This window comes from Ananas comosus, linkage group 7, assembly GCF_001540865.1.
Source record: "Ananas comosus cultivar F153 linkage group 7, ASM154086v1, whole genome shotgun sequence".
NCBI classification, from domain to species: domain Eukaryota; kingdom Viridiplantae; phylum Streptophyta; class Magnoliopsida; order Poales; family Bromeliaceae; genus Ananas; species Ananas comosus.
In genome coordinates, this window is record NC_033627.1 from 2,492,607 (window position 1) to 2,505,950 (window position 13,344).

The 13,344-nt window shown below is 34.6% G+C and overlaps 2 protein-coding genes across 2 annotated transcripts; both read right to left on the reverse strand.

Annotated features, from left to right (window-relative positions):
• LOC109712540 lies at window positions 2,856-4,055 on the reverse strand. Its single transcript, XM_020236147.1, has one exon. The coding sequence runs from the start codon at window positions 3,753-3,755 to the stop codon at window positions 3,234-3,236; it is 522 nt and encodes a 173-aa protein (XP_020091736.1). The 5' UTR covers window positions 3,756-4,055; the 3' UTR covers window positions 2,856-3,233.
• On the reverse strand, window positions 8,634-9,769 carry LOC109712477. The gene is made up of 2 exons (XM_020236058.1): window positions 9,358-9,769; window positions 8,634-9,009 (listed from the first exon to the last, which is right to left on the reverse strand). Exons 1-2 carry the CDS (start codon window positions 9,482-9,484, stop codon window positions 8,876-8,878), a joined length of 261 nt encoding a protein of 86 aa, XP_020091647.1. The 5' UTR covers window positions 9,485-9,769; the 3' UTR covers window positions 8,634-8,875.

Consider the following 13,344-nt stretch of genomic DNA (forward strand, 5'->3'; position numbering starts at 1 on the left):
CGCGTGATTGGTGCTAGGGGTGGAAATGAGCCAAGCTTGAGCGAGCTTATCTTAACTCAAGATTGGCTTGAAATTAATTTCAAAATTAAATTTAAGCTCAAGCTCGGTTTGAATTAATTGGAGCCGAGGTCAAGCGAGCCCAATTTCGATTTGAGCAAGCTTGAGCCCTAAACGAGCTGCTTGAAATTCTTAACATTACGCAATGTATAATCTAATTTTTAGATAAATATGTCTAATAGTTTAACATACAAAATAAAACGTATGAATACAAAATTATATATGAAGAAAAAAAATTAGAGAAATCAATTATGCGACCAAAATGGAAAAGAGGGGGGAGAGAGAGTAATTAGAATAGGGATTTGCTTGTTTGGTTTTATAGGCCAGCAAATATGCCCAATAATCAAAATTCTATATAAATATAATTAAAATAAATAATATAAATTATATATTATATATAATTATTAATTGGGCCGGAATGCTTGTAAATAGCATTAGCATTAGACGATGAGAAAATACCTTATTTGTTTCCGTATGTAATATTGCGTTCCGCATATTGCAGTTAGTCGGTTACGATATATTTTCTGTGATTCCATCGAAAAACGCAGAAGCATATCCCTACACGCTCTCCCTACATGCTTTTTCTCAACTCTATTCTGTCTAATAGCGTTAGATCCATCTCAATACCAAACTAAGCATAAGTCGTTGGTGTTATTAAGTTTTTGGGCGGTGAAGATGATAGTAGTCCTTATGGCACACACACGAGCTTTTCGAGCCTAATTCGAGTGAGCCTGGTAATGTATCAAGCTCTGCTTGAAATAAAAAAAAAATAAAAAATAAAAAAAAATTGCTTAAGCTCGATTTATTTAATTCCGAATCGAGCGCGAGTGAGCTGAATACCGAGCTGGCTTACTCATTCGCCGGCCCTTGTTGGTGTTGAGGGTGAGGTAGAGCATATACAAATATACTTTTCTATCCCCCGTGGGACAGTCAACCCCTAAGAACTCTTTTATTGTTACCGGCCTTTATCGTATAAAATGAAAAGTTTCAATTGGATTCCAGCAGAATCTGAGCTGACAGAATTTAAGCCGAGTTATTTTTCGGATGGTTTAATTGAACCTTCAATATAGGAGTATGCGATAGTCCAATCCCCAACTTTTTACTTGCACCGTACTAGACAATGGTGGTGTGTTATAAGTACCTTATTTAAAAAGAGATAATATATCAAAAGAAACCGACTGTTCCTAGAGCAGATGGTAATGGACTTGATAGTTGGTATCCGAGATCCCAAGTTCAAATTTTAGTTAATTCACATTTACAATTAAATTTATTTCTAAATAAAATAAACGAAACAAAAAAAATGAAAATAATATATCGAAAGAGACCAACTCCTACCACTGTTTTATTCTGCGAGTCCGACTAAGACTAGTGCTATTAGAAATATTTTACTATAATTTTTATTTTTCTTGTTTTACTAATTTTACAGCAAGAATCAAAAATTATTATTATTATTATTATTATTATTACAATAAATAGGCCCCAAAAGTCATAATTTTTGGTGTGACGCTGTTGACTGGGCAAATGGCTGGTTTGACTCATTTAAAGCTTCTACATACGAGCTCATTGAATAGTGTTCCCACGAGCCACTGCTCCATGTCAGATCTGTGTACAATTCCATTGGCTTTTTGTTCATAAAGTGATCGTACAAGTGCAGCAGAATTTTCTTCGTTTGGGAGTAATCAGATTTGGTTTGGCATGTGATTAGAATTTGATGCCCAAAATAGACAAAAGGGCATTTACAAAAGGAGTAGTTGATTCGATGTTGTCTTAGTTTGGATTTGATGCTTAAACATATTTTATTCTACATATCTCGATTGGATGCTAAAAAATATTTTATTCTACGCATTTTTTTTAAAACAAAACATAATATTTGATGAGTAGAAAAAATAATTAAATGCCCAGTATTGTATATTCAGTCTTCAAACTCAATTTTTTAAAATTATCCCTAACACAATTCTCTAAAAGTTTTAAGTTTCAAGTTCACATTTCTAACTTAGTTTATTTTAAAAAATAAAATAAGTAACTTGGCTACTTTTATCTAAAAAGATAATGATTAAAATTGGCTGGGAATAATTTTTTCTCTAATTTTTACTCAAAAAAAAAGAATTAAAAAAATTAAGTTCTTTAACTTGCAATCACAATAAAAGAATTTTCGTACCAACTCATATCAAACCATTTTAGCGTTCAGATTAAGATTGGCTATGTTGTCACCTGAAAGGGACAATAAGAACACCAACATCACCAACGCATATCAATTAAGACTTACATGGACATTTGCAATATTTCCAGCTTTATAGAAATATAACAATATGATTCTTCGATGACTTTTTTTTTTCATGATTCTGTGGACATGGATGTAATAGATTCGTTCAGAAAATGTTCATTTGATCATCTAAATTGAAAGCACAAGTTTGGTACGTAAACTTCTTTGATAATAGTCGCAGACTTATATAAACTATAATCCTTATCCACAATTCATATCACAAAAAGACCGACCGTTTCTAGAGTAAGTGAAAAAAGATTTGGTGGTTGGTATTCGAGACCCAAATTCGAATGATAAATGATTCACATTTCTAGCTAAGCTTATTTCTAAATAAAATAAACGAAACGAAAAAATTGCTACCTATTTCTATATATATATATATATATATATATATATATATATATACCACAACGAGTGAAAATTGTAAGAAAAAAAACAGAATGTGGGGCCTAAAATGTGTATAATGCAGGCCCACAAAAATTTAGTCTAATCATGCATAGTATAAATTTACAAACACACAAACAAATTACTCAGAATTTTTTTGCAATCTGTTGCATTTCTCTTAACTTTATTATCCATACGATGATTTAGAGCTTGTGTATCTCGTACATAGACACCTTTAGATCACACGATTATTCACTCAGATGTAATAAAAATTTCTATACACACAATCGAAATGACGAATAATAAGATAAAATATACAATTATGGAGATGAGAATTGATAAGATATTTTGCCAAAATAAATTTTACTATTATCAAAACAGAGAAATATAACTATTTTGATAATATTAAAATCTATGTTTTTTGACAACATTAATTTCCATTTAGAATAGAAAGATTTTTTTTTTTTTGTGAGGAGCAAAAACCTCAAGGAAAAAAAAAAAAAAGAAAAAAAAATCCGAAACGAAACCGTTACCGTTCGTCCTCCACCTGCGACGGGCTCCGCCAGAACCCGGCGCCGTAGAATCTCTTCCACATCTCCTTCTCGGTTTCGGACGCCTCCTCCTCCGCCCCCGTCGCCGCCTCCGCTTGGTGGAGGTGGAGATAGAACTCGACCCCGTCCTTCTCCGCCGCCGCGGCCGCGTCGCCTCCGCCTCTGCGTTCGGGGGCGGCGGCGAGGAGCCCCGGCGCTCTGGCCCTCCTCCGCCGCGCCGCCCTCGCCCTCATCGCGCGGCGGCAGAGCCCCGCGGGGAGCCTCACCACGGCGGTGACGACGAGGTCGACCACCGCGCAGGGGCAGCAGCAGCACACCGCCGCGCACCCCGCCGCCGTCCCCCCCGCCGCCTCCCCGATCCGCCGCCGCGCGCTCGGCCGCGGCCCCGCCACCGCCGCCTCCTTCAGTATCACCGGTTGCCTCCTCCTCGCCTGCACCGCCGCCGCCGCCGCCGACGACGACGACGACGACGACGCCGCGGGGGCCCCCCTTCGCCCCATCAGATGCCGCGCGATCCCATCGTCGAGATTGAAAGAGGGGAAAAGTGGAAGGGTTTCGATCGATCCTTAGAACCCGGAAGAACCGTCGCGAAGATTCCGGAACGATCCGCGAGATCGTCGCTGAGAAGGCGAGAACGCACGAGAGGGAAACGGAAGCCGTTACCGGAAACGGGATTTGGTTGGATTGTGTCGAACGCTGCTTCTCGCGTCTTTTGCGTTCCAAAGAAGAGACCATAATTATTGCATAGACCGTGGTCCGTACACCGCATATTTCAAAAACTTTTAATCTATAGAGCATAAAATTTGTAACTCTTTGCACCAAAAATAACCGTCCCTAAAGTAAGTCGCAAAAGGCTTAATGGTTCATACCCGAGATCCACAGTTCGAATCTTAATTGATTCACATTTTTTGCTAAATTTATTTCTAAATGAAATAAACGATGCGGGTAGCGTCCAATGAAAATTCCCGAAATTCTATAGAATTAAAACTTTAATTTTATTTATTAAAATTTAAAACTATTTGGTTCTGTAAGTTAATAAGAATTTAAGTAATTTAAAAGAATCTGACTTCATAAAATGACTTTCATCCTTTTCACATAATTTTAAATCGAATTGGTGAGGTCATTTGCTATTTAGTTAATTATTATTTACAAAAATAGCTATAAAATCTCTCAAATTATGTAAATCATAATAAAATTATATTAAAATAAGTTTTCATAATTTACCAAACAAGGCAAATAGAATAGAATTTTGTGGACCTCCAATTTAGATTTAGTACCAAAACGAGAATTAAAAATTTGTATTGTAAAGTAACAATAATTCTATACCCAGATAGAAAATATATACTAATATGGATATGGTCGCATCAGATGCAAAGTAAAATTATGAACCGCTCCTCTTCCTTACCATTTCGCCGGAATCCGACAACTCCTTCACTATGTAGATCTTAAAATCATTTGCATAATGAAAACAGTGAAGTTAGTTGTTTAGATAAAGACATCTCTAATAAAATACTGGTGGACGACCTATATAATGATTTAGTTTCTCACTATGACTAAAAAATTAGACATAAGCTCTGATAAAAAAAATTAACAGTATAAAAAATCATCAAATGAAAATTCTAGCTTAATATGTAGGATCAAATCGAGAGGAATAGAGGTGCCAACCGCGGCAAAGTTGCCGATTTTAACACACTTTTTACAGACCAGTATTGTCTAAGTAATGAAATTAATTTTTAAAATAAAATATAATATATCTGCGGACTTTGTAGAAATTTTGCTCTCGGTCTATAGATTTTTTTCCAACGCAGAAATTACCAGGAAAAAGGGTGTGGGCCCGCCGGCCCTGCTGACGTAAGAATTACGTGGCACCAATGGCCCTGAGGGCTCCACGTGTCGAATCTGGTTCAATTGGCAACAACTAGGAGTTCCGTTGGGCTGGGCCGTACTAGGCCCGAACTACAACCTTGATTTTAGATCTAAATAAATACAGTGCGGAAACTTTTTTTTTTTTTTCCTGATTCCAAAAAGCCAATAGAAAGCTTAGAAATACGCAATCAATTCACTTAAAGTATACAGATACAGCACCCACGAGTTTCGATTGTGACTTGATCCAATTAGCCTCATGCCACTTCGAACATGACTCCGCCCACCCAGTCTCATGCATTTCGAACACGACTCGACCCAACATGACCTCCCGCCACAGGGCGGGATGCTGGCCCATTTAAGCCAACAAATCACACCACTTTAATTATATCTTGTCAATCAAATATTATTTAAACTGAAAAATATGATAAAAATATTTGTTTATAAATTATGATAGGATAGATAAATTATAAGAAAAGATTATGATTGGTTGGGACACGCCGCGTAGAATATGTGAATGACATATTGTAGATTTTTTTCTGCAAAGCAAGGCTTGCGTCTTTCCCGGTATTAATCTTATTTTGTGGTTCAGCGAGTCTAGAATGTAGCAGGACTCAATATAGTGTCTGATCGAAGTGGGAGGGGCTCAAAAATGAACTTATATTTTAAATCTTCTGCAGAGCAAATACGTTATAGGATTATATAATAATAATGTCCATTTTAATATTATCCTAGCGCAAGTGGCAAATGGCTTGGTGGTTGAAATCCGAAATTCTAAGTTCGAATCCTAGTTGATTCACATTTCCAGCTAAGTTTATTTATAAATGAAATAAGCAAAGCAGGTAGAATGCTACTTATCTCTAAGAAAAATAATAAGGAATAAATTTTTTTAAAATAAAGTTATTTGCTCCGGGCCAAAAATTTCTACGATGGCAAGCTTAATTGGCCCAGATATCGCCTGGGCCGATTTGGTCATTCCTCACATCTGACCTCGAACATCTAATTTTCATTGGAGATAAAGTAGTAATGCGACTCTGAATCATTAATAACTAGTGTAGTAACCCGCGCGTTGCAGCGGATAGATATAGTTAAAGTAAATTTATTATATAGCTACTAAATCAAATATTTCCTATTATTTTGAAAACCAAAATGGTTCAAATGAACTGGATTCCAGCAAAAATTTATGTATACTAATATATTGAACCCGATTAGTAACAAAATGCTTATAGCAAAAGAATAAGTATGCCAATCTACTTAGTTGAATAGTAACAAAATTTATACTATTTAGGAAGAGAAAAAAGTTTAGATAAAAAATCCAACAAAAAACAATATTTCACAAATCAAAGCACTCAAAGACTTAATTTTTCTTATATAAGCTATATTTCAAGAAAATGAAGATATTTTTAAATTATTATATAAATCTAATTTTGTCAACATTCTTACATCTAGTAATAAAAAAGTCATAAAAGTAGAAAAAATAAATTATACAATATTTTTTTAAGAGACAAAAAAATATACAATCTAACACAGTAAAAATAATACAGAATTTTACTAACCAATATAGCTAAAAAATAAAAAAGAAGTAAAGAAACAAATGATACTATTGCTGCTCCTCCTCTTTCGCCACAGTACCCTTGCGCTCCATCTCTTCTTCGACATCAGGATCATGTTCAAGATACCGACAGTCCCTATAGCAAGTGGCAAAGGGCTTGGTGGTTGGTACTCGAGATCCAAGTTCAAATCCCAGTTGATTTAGATTTCTAGCTAAGTTTATTTCTAAATGAAATAAACGAAGCGGGTAGCGAGCTACCTATCTCTCTCTCAAAAAAAAAAAAAAAGGATCATGTGCAAGATCAGCGTTTTTGAGCAACGTAGTTGTAGATGTTCCGCTGTTTTTCGGGTAGGATGTTGAGCTCTGCGTGCTCTCCCATCTTCCTAGTCTCACCTATGGCAAAAATAAGGCAAAAGGCCATTGGAAAAAGGATCGAATAAATGCAACGCAAGACAAAGGACCATTAAAAAAAATAGAGTTAATATAGTTTGTAAGAAAAAAAAAAAAATTTTCCGTGACGGTTGTTTGGCTGAAAGAAAAAGAAAAAAAATAAAAAATTATTTAATATATTTTTTATTATATATANAGGAACTAGTTTTATCTATTAAACTCTGCTTGAAGTACGAAACAATTGATTTTTAAATTTAGAATCCCGAATATCAACCATACAATTCTTAAGAAAAAAAAAAGAAATGGCTTAAGGAAGACGAAGAAAGAGAAAATAGACGTGCCTATGTAAAACAAAAGAGAAAAAAAAAATCTCAAAAAAAATAAGGTTGTGCCATGAGCTATAAATATTAGGTATTAACAGACCGGTATAGATTCTTAAGAGAAGAAAAATGGCTCAAGAGAAATGAAGAAAGAGAGAAGAAAAGAAAAAAAATTCTAAAAAAAAAAAAATTGCACCACATCAGCTATAAATATTGGGAATTAATATATAGGTATAGAAGATTTATCATGATTACGTACTCCCGGTAAGCTCATCAGGAAAACGATAATGTGCAAGTTGGAGGTACAAAGTTGATGTTTTAGCTAATCCTACTAGGACATAATTAAATAATGATATAATTTTATTTAATATTCATAATATTGAGTGATTTTCTCAATAATTAACCCAACTTTTAAAACACACAAGGATCATGAAAAATGACATGTTGGTCCATTACAATTGATCTCGATTATTACCAAGCTGATATTTTTCTTCTTTCATGTAATTCAAGGTGGAATCATTATTCTTATTAATTCAATTACATGAGTCCGACTGGAATACTATCCATAGCGCCAAGGATTTGATACTATCGAGTTTTTCACTATTAGATTTAACTCTTTGATTATTTTTACCCGTTAGATGATACTATTCAACCAACCATTCACTCAACCTTAGGAGGGCCCATATTATCCTAGCCGCACATTTCTCAATGTAAGGGCTAAAAAACTAATAGCAACAATAGCTTAGTGCTATTGATAATATTCCAGCATAATTTCAATTACATCAAATTACTGTATTTTATATAATATTATATTTGTTCATAAAATAATATTTTTCTATCGAAGTGTTAATGGAATATACATCACAATCTCAAACGAAAAACACTCTTTCGTACATCCAAAAATGAAATGTAAATTTTATCCCATTCATGAAGTTCAAGTAATTTATATAGTAATATTATTCTCCAATCAAACTTGCTTTTCTTATTTTATTTTTAGACATAAATTAATTCGAGGGTTTAGGCTACTTTCCTATTGGTAGATGGTGTATCTGATTTTTTTTTCTTTAATTTTTCTTTTGGGCGGGTATACAACTATACAAGTAATCAAAAAGTAACAATAATAATAATAAAAAAAGAAGAGAGAGAGAGAAAAAGCAATGTTGGATTACCATGAATAATTTCCAAGTTTCTAGAATATATCCACACGTTACGTACGGACCTATATATGACTACAACATGAAAACAACACGAGAGGATCTAAATTGAGAACTTGTTGCAATAACTATTCACATATTTCATATGGTACAAAAGTGTTGCTTTCAACATTAGGTGTAAACAAAAAATTAATTAAGGAAAAGCTTAATATACAAAGAAATCTACAAGAAAGAGCTCTCAACTTGTAGCATTAAAAAAGAGAAAAAAAAAGGAAAAGACTAGACTACTCCCTATACATTGTCAAGTTCTCCCTACGTCGATGTATCAACCAATCAAATCTCTATGACGATTCGATCGGCTGAGCCGATGCGCTTGACCTACGCCTCCGATACTCTTTGTTGTTCGACGACGGCTCGATCACGTCGGCCGCGAAGCTGACCTTCTTCTTGGGTCGGATTCGTTGAGTACCGTTCCCTATAATTAGCCGGGACAAAAAGGATTAATGCAATTATTAAGCAAGAATATAATTACTGCATTAAAAACTATTAATCAAATTATTAGGCAGGGGGAGGTGGTTGTGCTCCACAAGAAAAGTCTAATCATTATTGGGCATGTAGTCTCTTCACCTACCCAATTACTAAATTAATATATAAAAAGTTAAAAAGAGGAACAAGTGATTGACAATTTGGAAATTTATTTCTCCGGGAAAAAAAAAAAAAAAAAACCGTACCACATCCTTACAAACAGAATTATAAGCTGTGAACTGACCAAATTCAATACATTTATTTTCGATATAATTAAAAAAAAAAAAAGCTAGCGTACCGAGTTCGGATTCGATCTTCTTGAGAAACTCCGATGTGAGCCGCCGGTGGATCTGGAATGCGACGAGCGCGACGCTGCTCGAGACCGCGACGACCGCCATTAATCCCACACAACTGCTGCTCCCCATCTCTTTTTCTCGTCTTTCTCTCTCTAGTCTCTCCCCCCCTATATCTCTTCTTCAATCTCTCTCTCTCTCTCTCTCTCTCTCTAAATCATGAATTCCATAGAGGCCCATGAGAAAGAGAGGAGGTGTTTATATACATGCATACATACGTATTGGTAATTGATGTATACGTACATATTGGAGATGTATCTAAATTGGGTTAGGAGTAGGATTCTAATACGAGAGAGAATAGGAGAGGAGGGGAGGGGAAAAAGGAGAGAGAGAGAGAGAGAGAGAGAGAGAGAGAGAGAGAGAGAGAGAGAGAGGACGCGGCAGCGAAAAGCACATGGAAAAGAGCGGATGTTTATAGAAGAAAACGGAGGGATGTATCCGTTTCAATTTAATTTTTGACTTTTTTGCGACAACCCAAATTCGTTGTATTTGACTATTCGAGTGACATGTGGGCCCCACATAAGCGGGCCCCACGTGTCGGTTTCACAAGTTGTGTTATTGTTTGACTCCGTTAATATCTAGAGTTTATCCGGATTTAATCCCGCGATGATAATAATAATAATTATTATTATTATAATAATTGGTCTCAGATATTTAAAAATATAAGGAAAAATTTCACATATCACCCACGTGGTTTCACATTTTCTCATTTTAATATCCTGTGGTTAAAAATATATTAATTTAGTGTCCTGTGGTTTTATTTTTATCTTTTTGTTAGATGTTTCGTTAATATTTTGTTAAATTATATACAATACTTTCAGACACACTTAATTAATACATTTTAAACCATAGAGCACTAAAATAAAAAGCGCGAAATCACATGGGTGGTACTTAAAATTTATCCAAAATATAAAGATAATATTGCATAAGCAGATGTAGTTTAGAAAGAAAGGAGTATTAACAAGGAATAAAAAAAATTATGTAGAATAGAGTTTTACAAGAGCATTTTAACAACAAATTTTTAATCAATTAAATTGTTTTAAGTTCTTGATCAAAATACTTTAGTTAGCTTTTGAAGTATATATTCAAGATTATTTGAATTTGATTTTATTAGGAATTTTAATATAAATCTGAAAAATACGTAGTTGGTAAAAATTTCTGGGTTAAACTTTTTTTTTTTACTTCTATTTTTATTTTAATATATATGAGAGGCCAAAAAAGGAAAAAAAAAAGGAAAGAATTTATAATAAATGCAGAGATTTAAAATATAATTGTATTTAGAGAACGAATTTAATTTTATATGGTTATACCCCTGTGACTTCACGGTTTTTCTCGATGTTTCGTTTTAAAAAAAAATTATTATTATAAACAATAATGGCGTATATAATATATCGGTTGAGTAAATGACATGTGGGGCCCACTCTCGGGCATTCAAGGCCACAATCACTGTGACGAGAAATTAAATTATTTATTATTATAAAATTTTTATAGAAAAAAATTATATTTAAATGAGCTGGCAAATAAAAATTTTATTCTTGTGATTGTTGGATATTTTAATATATTTTAGTTGGATGCTGAAATATTTTTTTTTCAAAAATTTAAAATAAGTGAATAGACGTGCATATGAGTCATTATAAATTTGGAAAAACAAATAGCTTAGACTTTAGAATCATGGTGTACTAATCTTAAAAAAAAGGTCAAAAAGAAACGTAAATTTTATGCATGGACCTTTTAAGCATTATAGATTACGTGCAGCGTTATAACTTTCAAATTTAACGCATTTAGAATTGAACTTTACAAATTGAGCACTGCGGAGTTTTAATACTTTTTATGCTTAGGCCACATACAATTCATTACATTTCATGCATTGAAGAAAAAAAGAAAAAAAAAAGAAAAAAAAAGTTAGTAATCGTATTCTATGAAAGAACGAAACTATTGTATAATCTAAAACACTTTATTTATTGATAAAGAGAGTTTTTACAATTCAATAGTTTTTTTTAATACAAAATTATAAAAACATAAGCTGTTACATGTTTCATATACANAGAGAGTAGGTATGCAGTATCTTTCCATCTACATAAAAAGATTAGGCCAATTTGCATAAATAATTCATAAGTTTTAAACTTTTATAAAACTAGACCTTTTTTTAAATTTTTCATATTCGATCAGAATTTTTAACAAACTTATCAAAATATTCTTTTTTTTTTTCTCTTGTTTTTTTTTTTTTTTCTCTCTTCAGGCAGCGGAGGCGGAGGCGGCTGCACACTCTCGCCCTCGACCGCACCCGCACCCCAGGCTCTCCTCGCCTCCGACCGTGCCAAGGCCGTGCCGCTACCATCATTTTTTTCTCTCCAACCCTTCTCCACCGTCTCTGCAGTCCTCCGTAATGGTAACGAAAACGGCAACCCGTTTTCTTCCTCCGCCTTCGCTCTTCACCTCTACTGCAGCAGATTTTGCATCCATCAAACCCATTTCTAAAAACCTGCGGTCGACACCACCGCCGCTGACGACAAAGAGGAAGCGCTTTTCGGCGCCGAGAAGCTCGTCGGCGAGAGAGGGAGCACGCGGCCCACCCGCCTACCCCAGAGGGCAACGGCGAGCGCGGCCTCGGCGATGTCGGAGGCGTGGATGGTGAGAAGTGCACAGGAGGCGCGGCCCACTCGCTTTTTCACTTTTCCCTTCTGTTATTTAAAAATCTACACTTTGCTCTTTTAAAAAATAAAAAATGTTCACTTCAGCCCCCACCCTCAGTTGTTCCGTTAGGGTTTCGCTTATATCTCATTTTTGTACCCAAAATATTCCTGAAACCTTCGTCCATATCCACATACATGCCTTCAGCTGCTGCCTCATTCTCGCCCACCCTTCTGTTCATGCCCAGACACACGCCTTCGCCCTCCTTCACCGTCGGGACGAGCAAGATTGGGGAGGGGGAGATGAAGAAGATGAGGACAATTTGATCATTTTATCACACTGTATCCCTCGTGAATATATTTTTTTTTCAAAAATAACAAAGTGTAGGTTTTTGAATAATATGAGGAAAGTGAAAAAACGTATATTGATTGAAAAATTTTATATAATTTAGCCTAATATTTATGTCATAACAAAATTTTATAAATTTTTAATGTAAACATAGAGAAGTATTCATATAAGTAGATATTATTATTTTTCTGTGAAATAACTGCGACGAAAAACGACTTTTTTTCATACAGATCGTTTTCTAGATTATAGCACCCAATTCTATTTGGAAAAACCATTGCATCTTCTAGAAAAATAAGAAGCGTGAAATGTGTGTTGTTTTGTTTAAGAAGGGGTGATGTGTCAATGGGCCCACCAAAAGCCGAAGTTGTGGGCTGTGGTTGGTCAAGTCAATGGATTTAAGCATATACTAAGACCATTAACGTTGACCTTTAGTTTTTGCTTTAGAAAAAAAAAAAAATTGAATTATTGGTCGGCAAATTTAGAAGTTTGGTGGGCCAACTAATATTGTAATTAATAGACAAAATGTTAGATGATCTGATCAAATCAAACTAGAGTATCTGATATTTTTAGATATAGCGGATACGATTGCGCCACTCATATTTTGTTGATCTGACTTGACTTGATTTTGATACGACTTTAAACATTTTAAAATCTTAGAAGACTCGAGTTTCTCCACATCTCAACATCTAATAAATTGAACTGGCCCAGAATAAGAAAACAATCAAAACACATGAAAAATTAACAGTTGGAAAGTAATTGAGACAAAAAATGCTCATAAATAAAATTAACACATGGAAACAATTTGTAGAACCCAAAAGTTTTTGTTTTTTTTGAGAAATAGGTAGCACGCTATCCGTTTCGTTTATTTTATTTAGAAATAAACTGTATAACCCAAAAGTCGAAACAATCTGCATCTAAGGATCCAAGACTTGAGTAAGATGTGAACTCTGAAC

Bases quoted from the DNA above. Each gene is read 5' to 3' on its own strand.
- LOC109712540 (XM_020236147.1), bottom strand. From the start codon at position 3,755: ATGGGGCGAAGGGGGGCCCCCGCGGCGTCGTCGTCGTCGTCGTCGTCG.
- LOC109712477 (XM_020236058.1), bottom strand. From the start codon at position 9,484: ATGGGGAGCAGCAGTTGTGTGGGATTAATGGCGGTCGTCGCGGTCTCG. The intron at 9,010-9,357 runs GTACGCTAGCTT...GGCTAATTATAG, and splicing joins GAAGATCGAATCCGAACTCG to GGAACGGTACTCAACGAATC.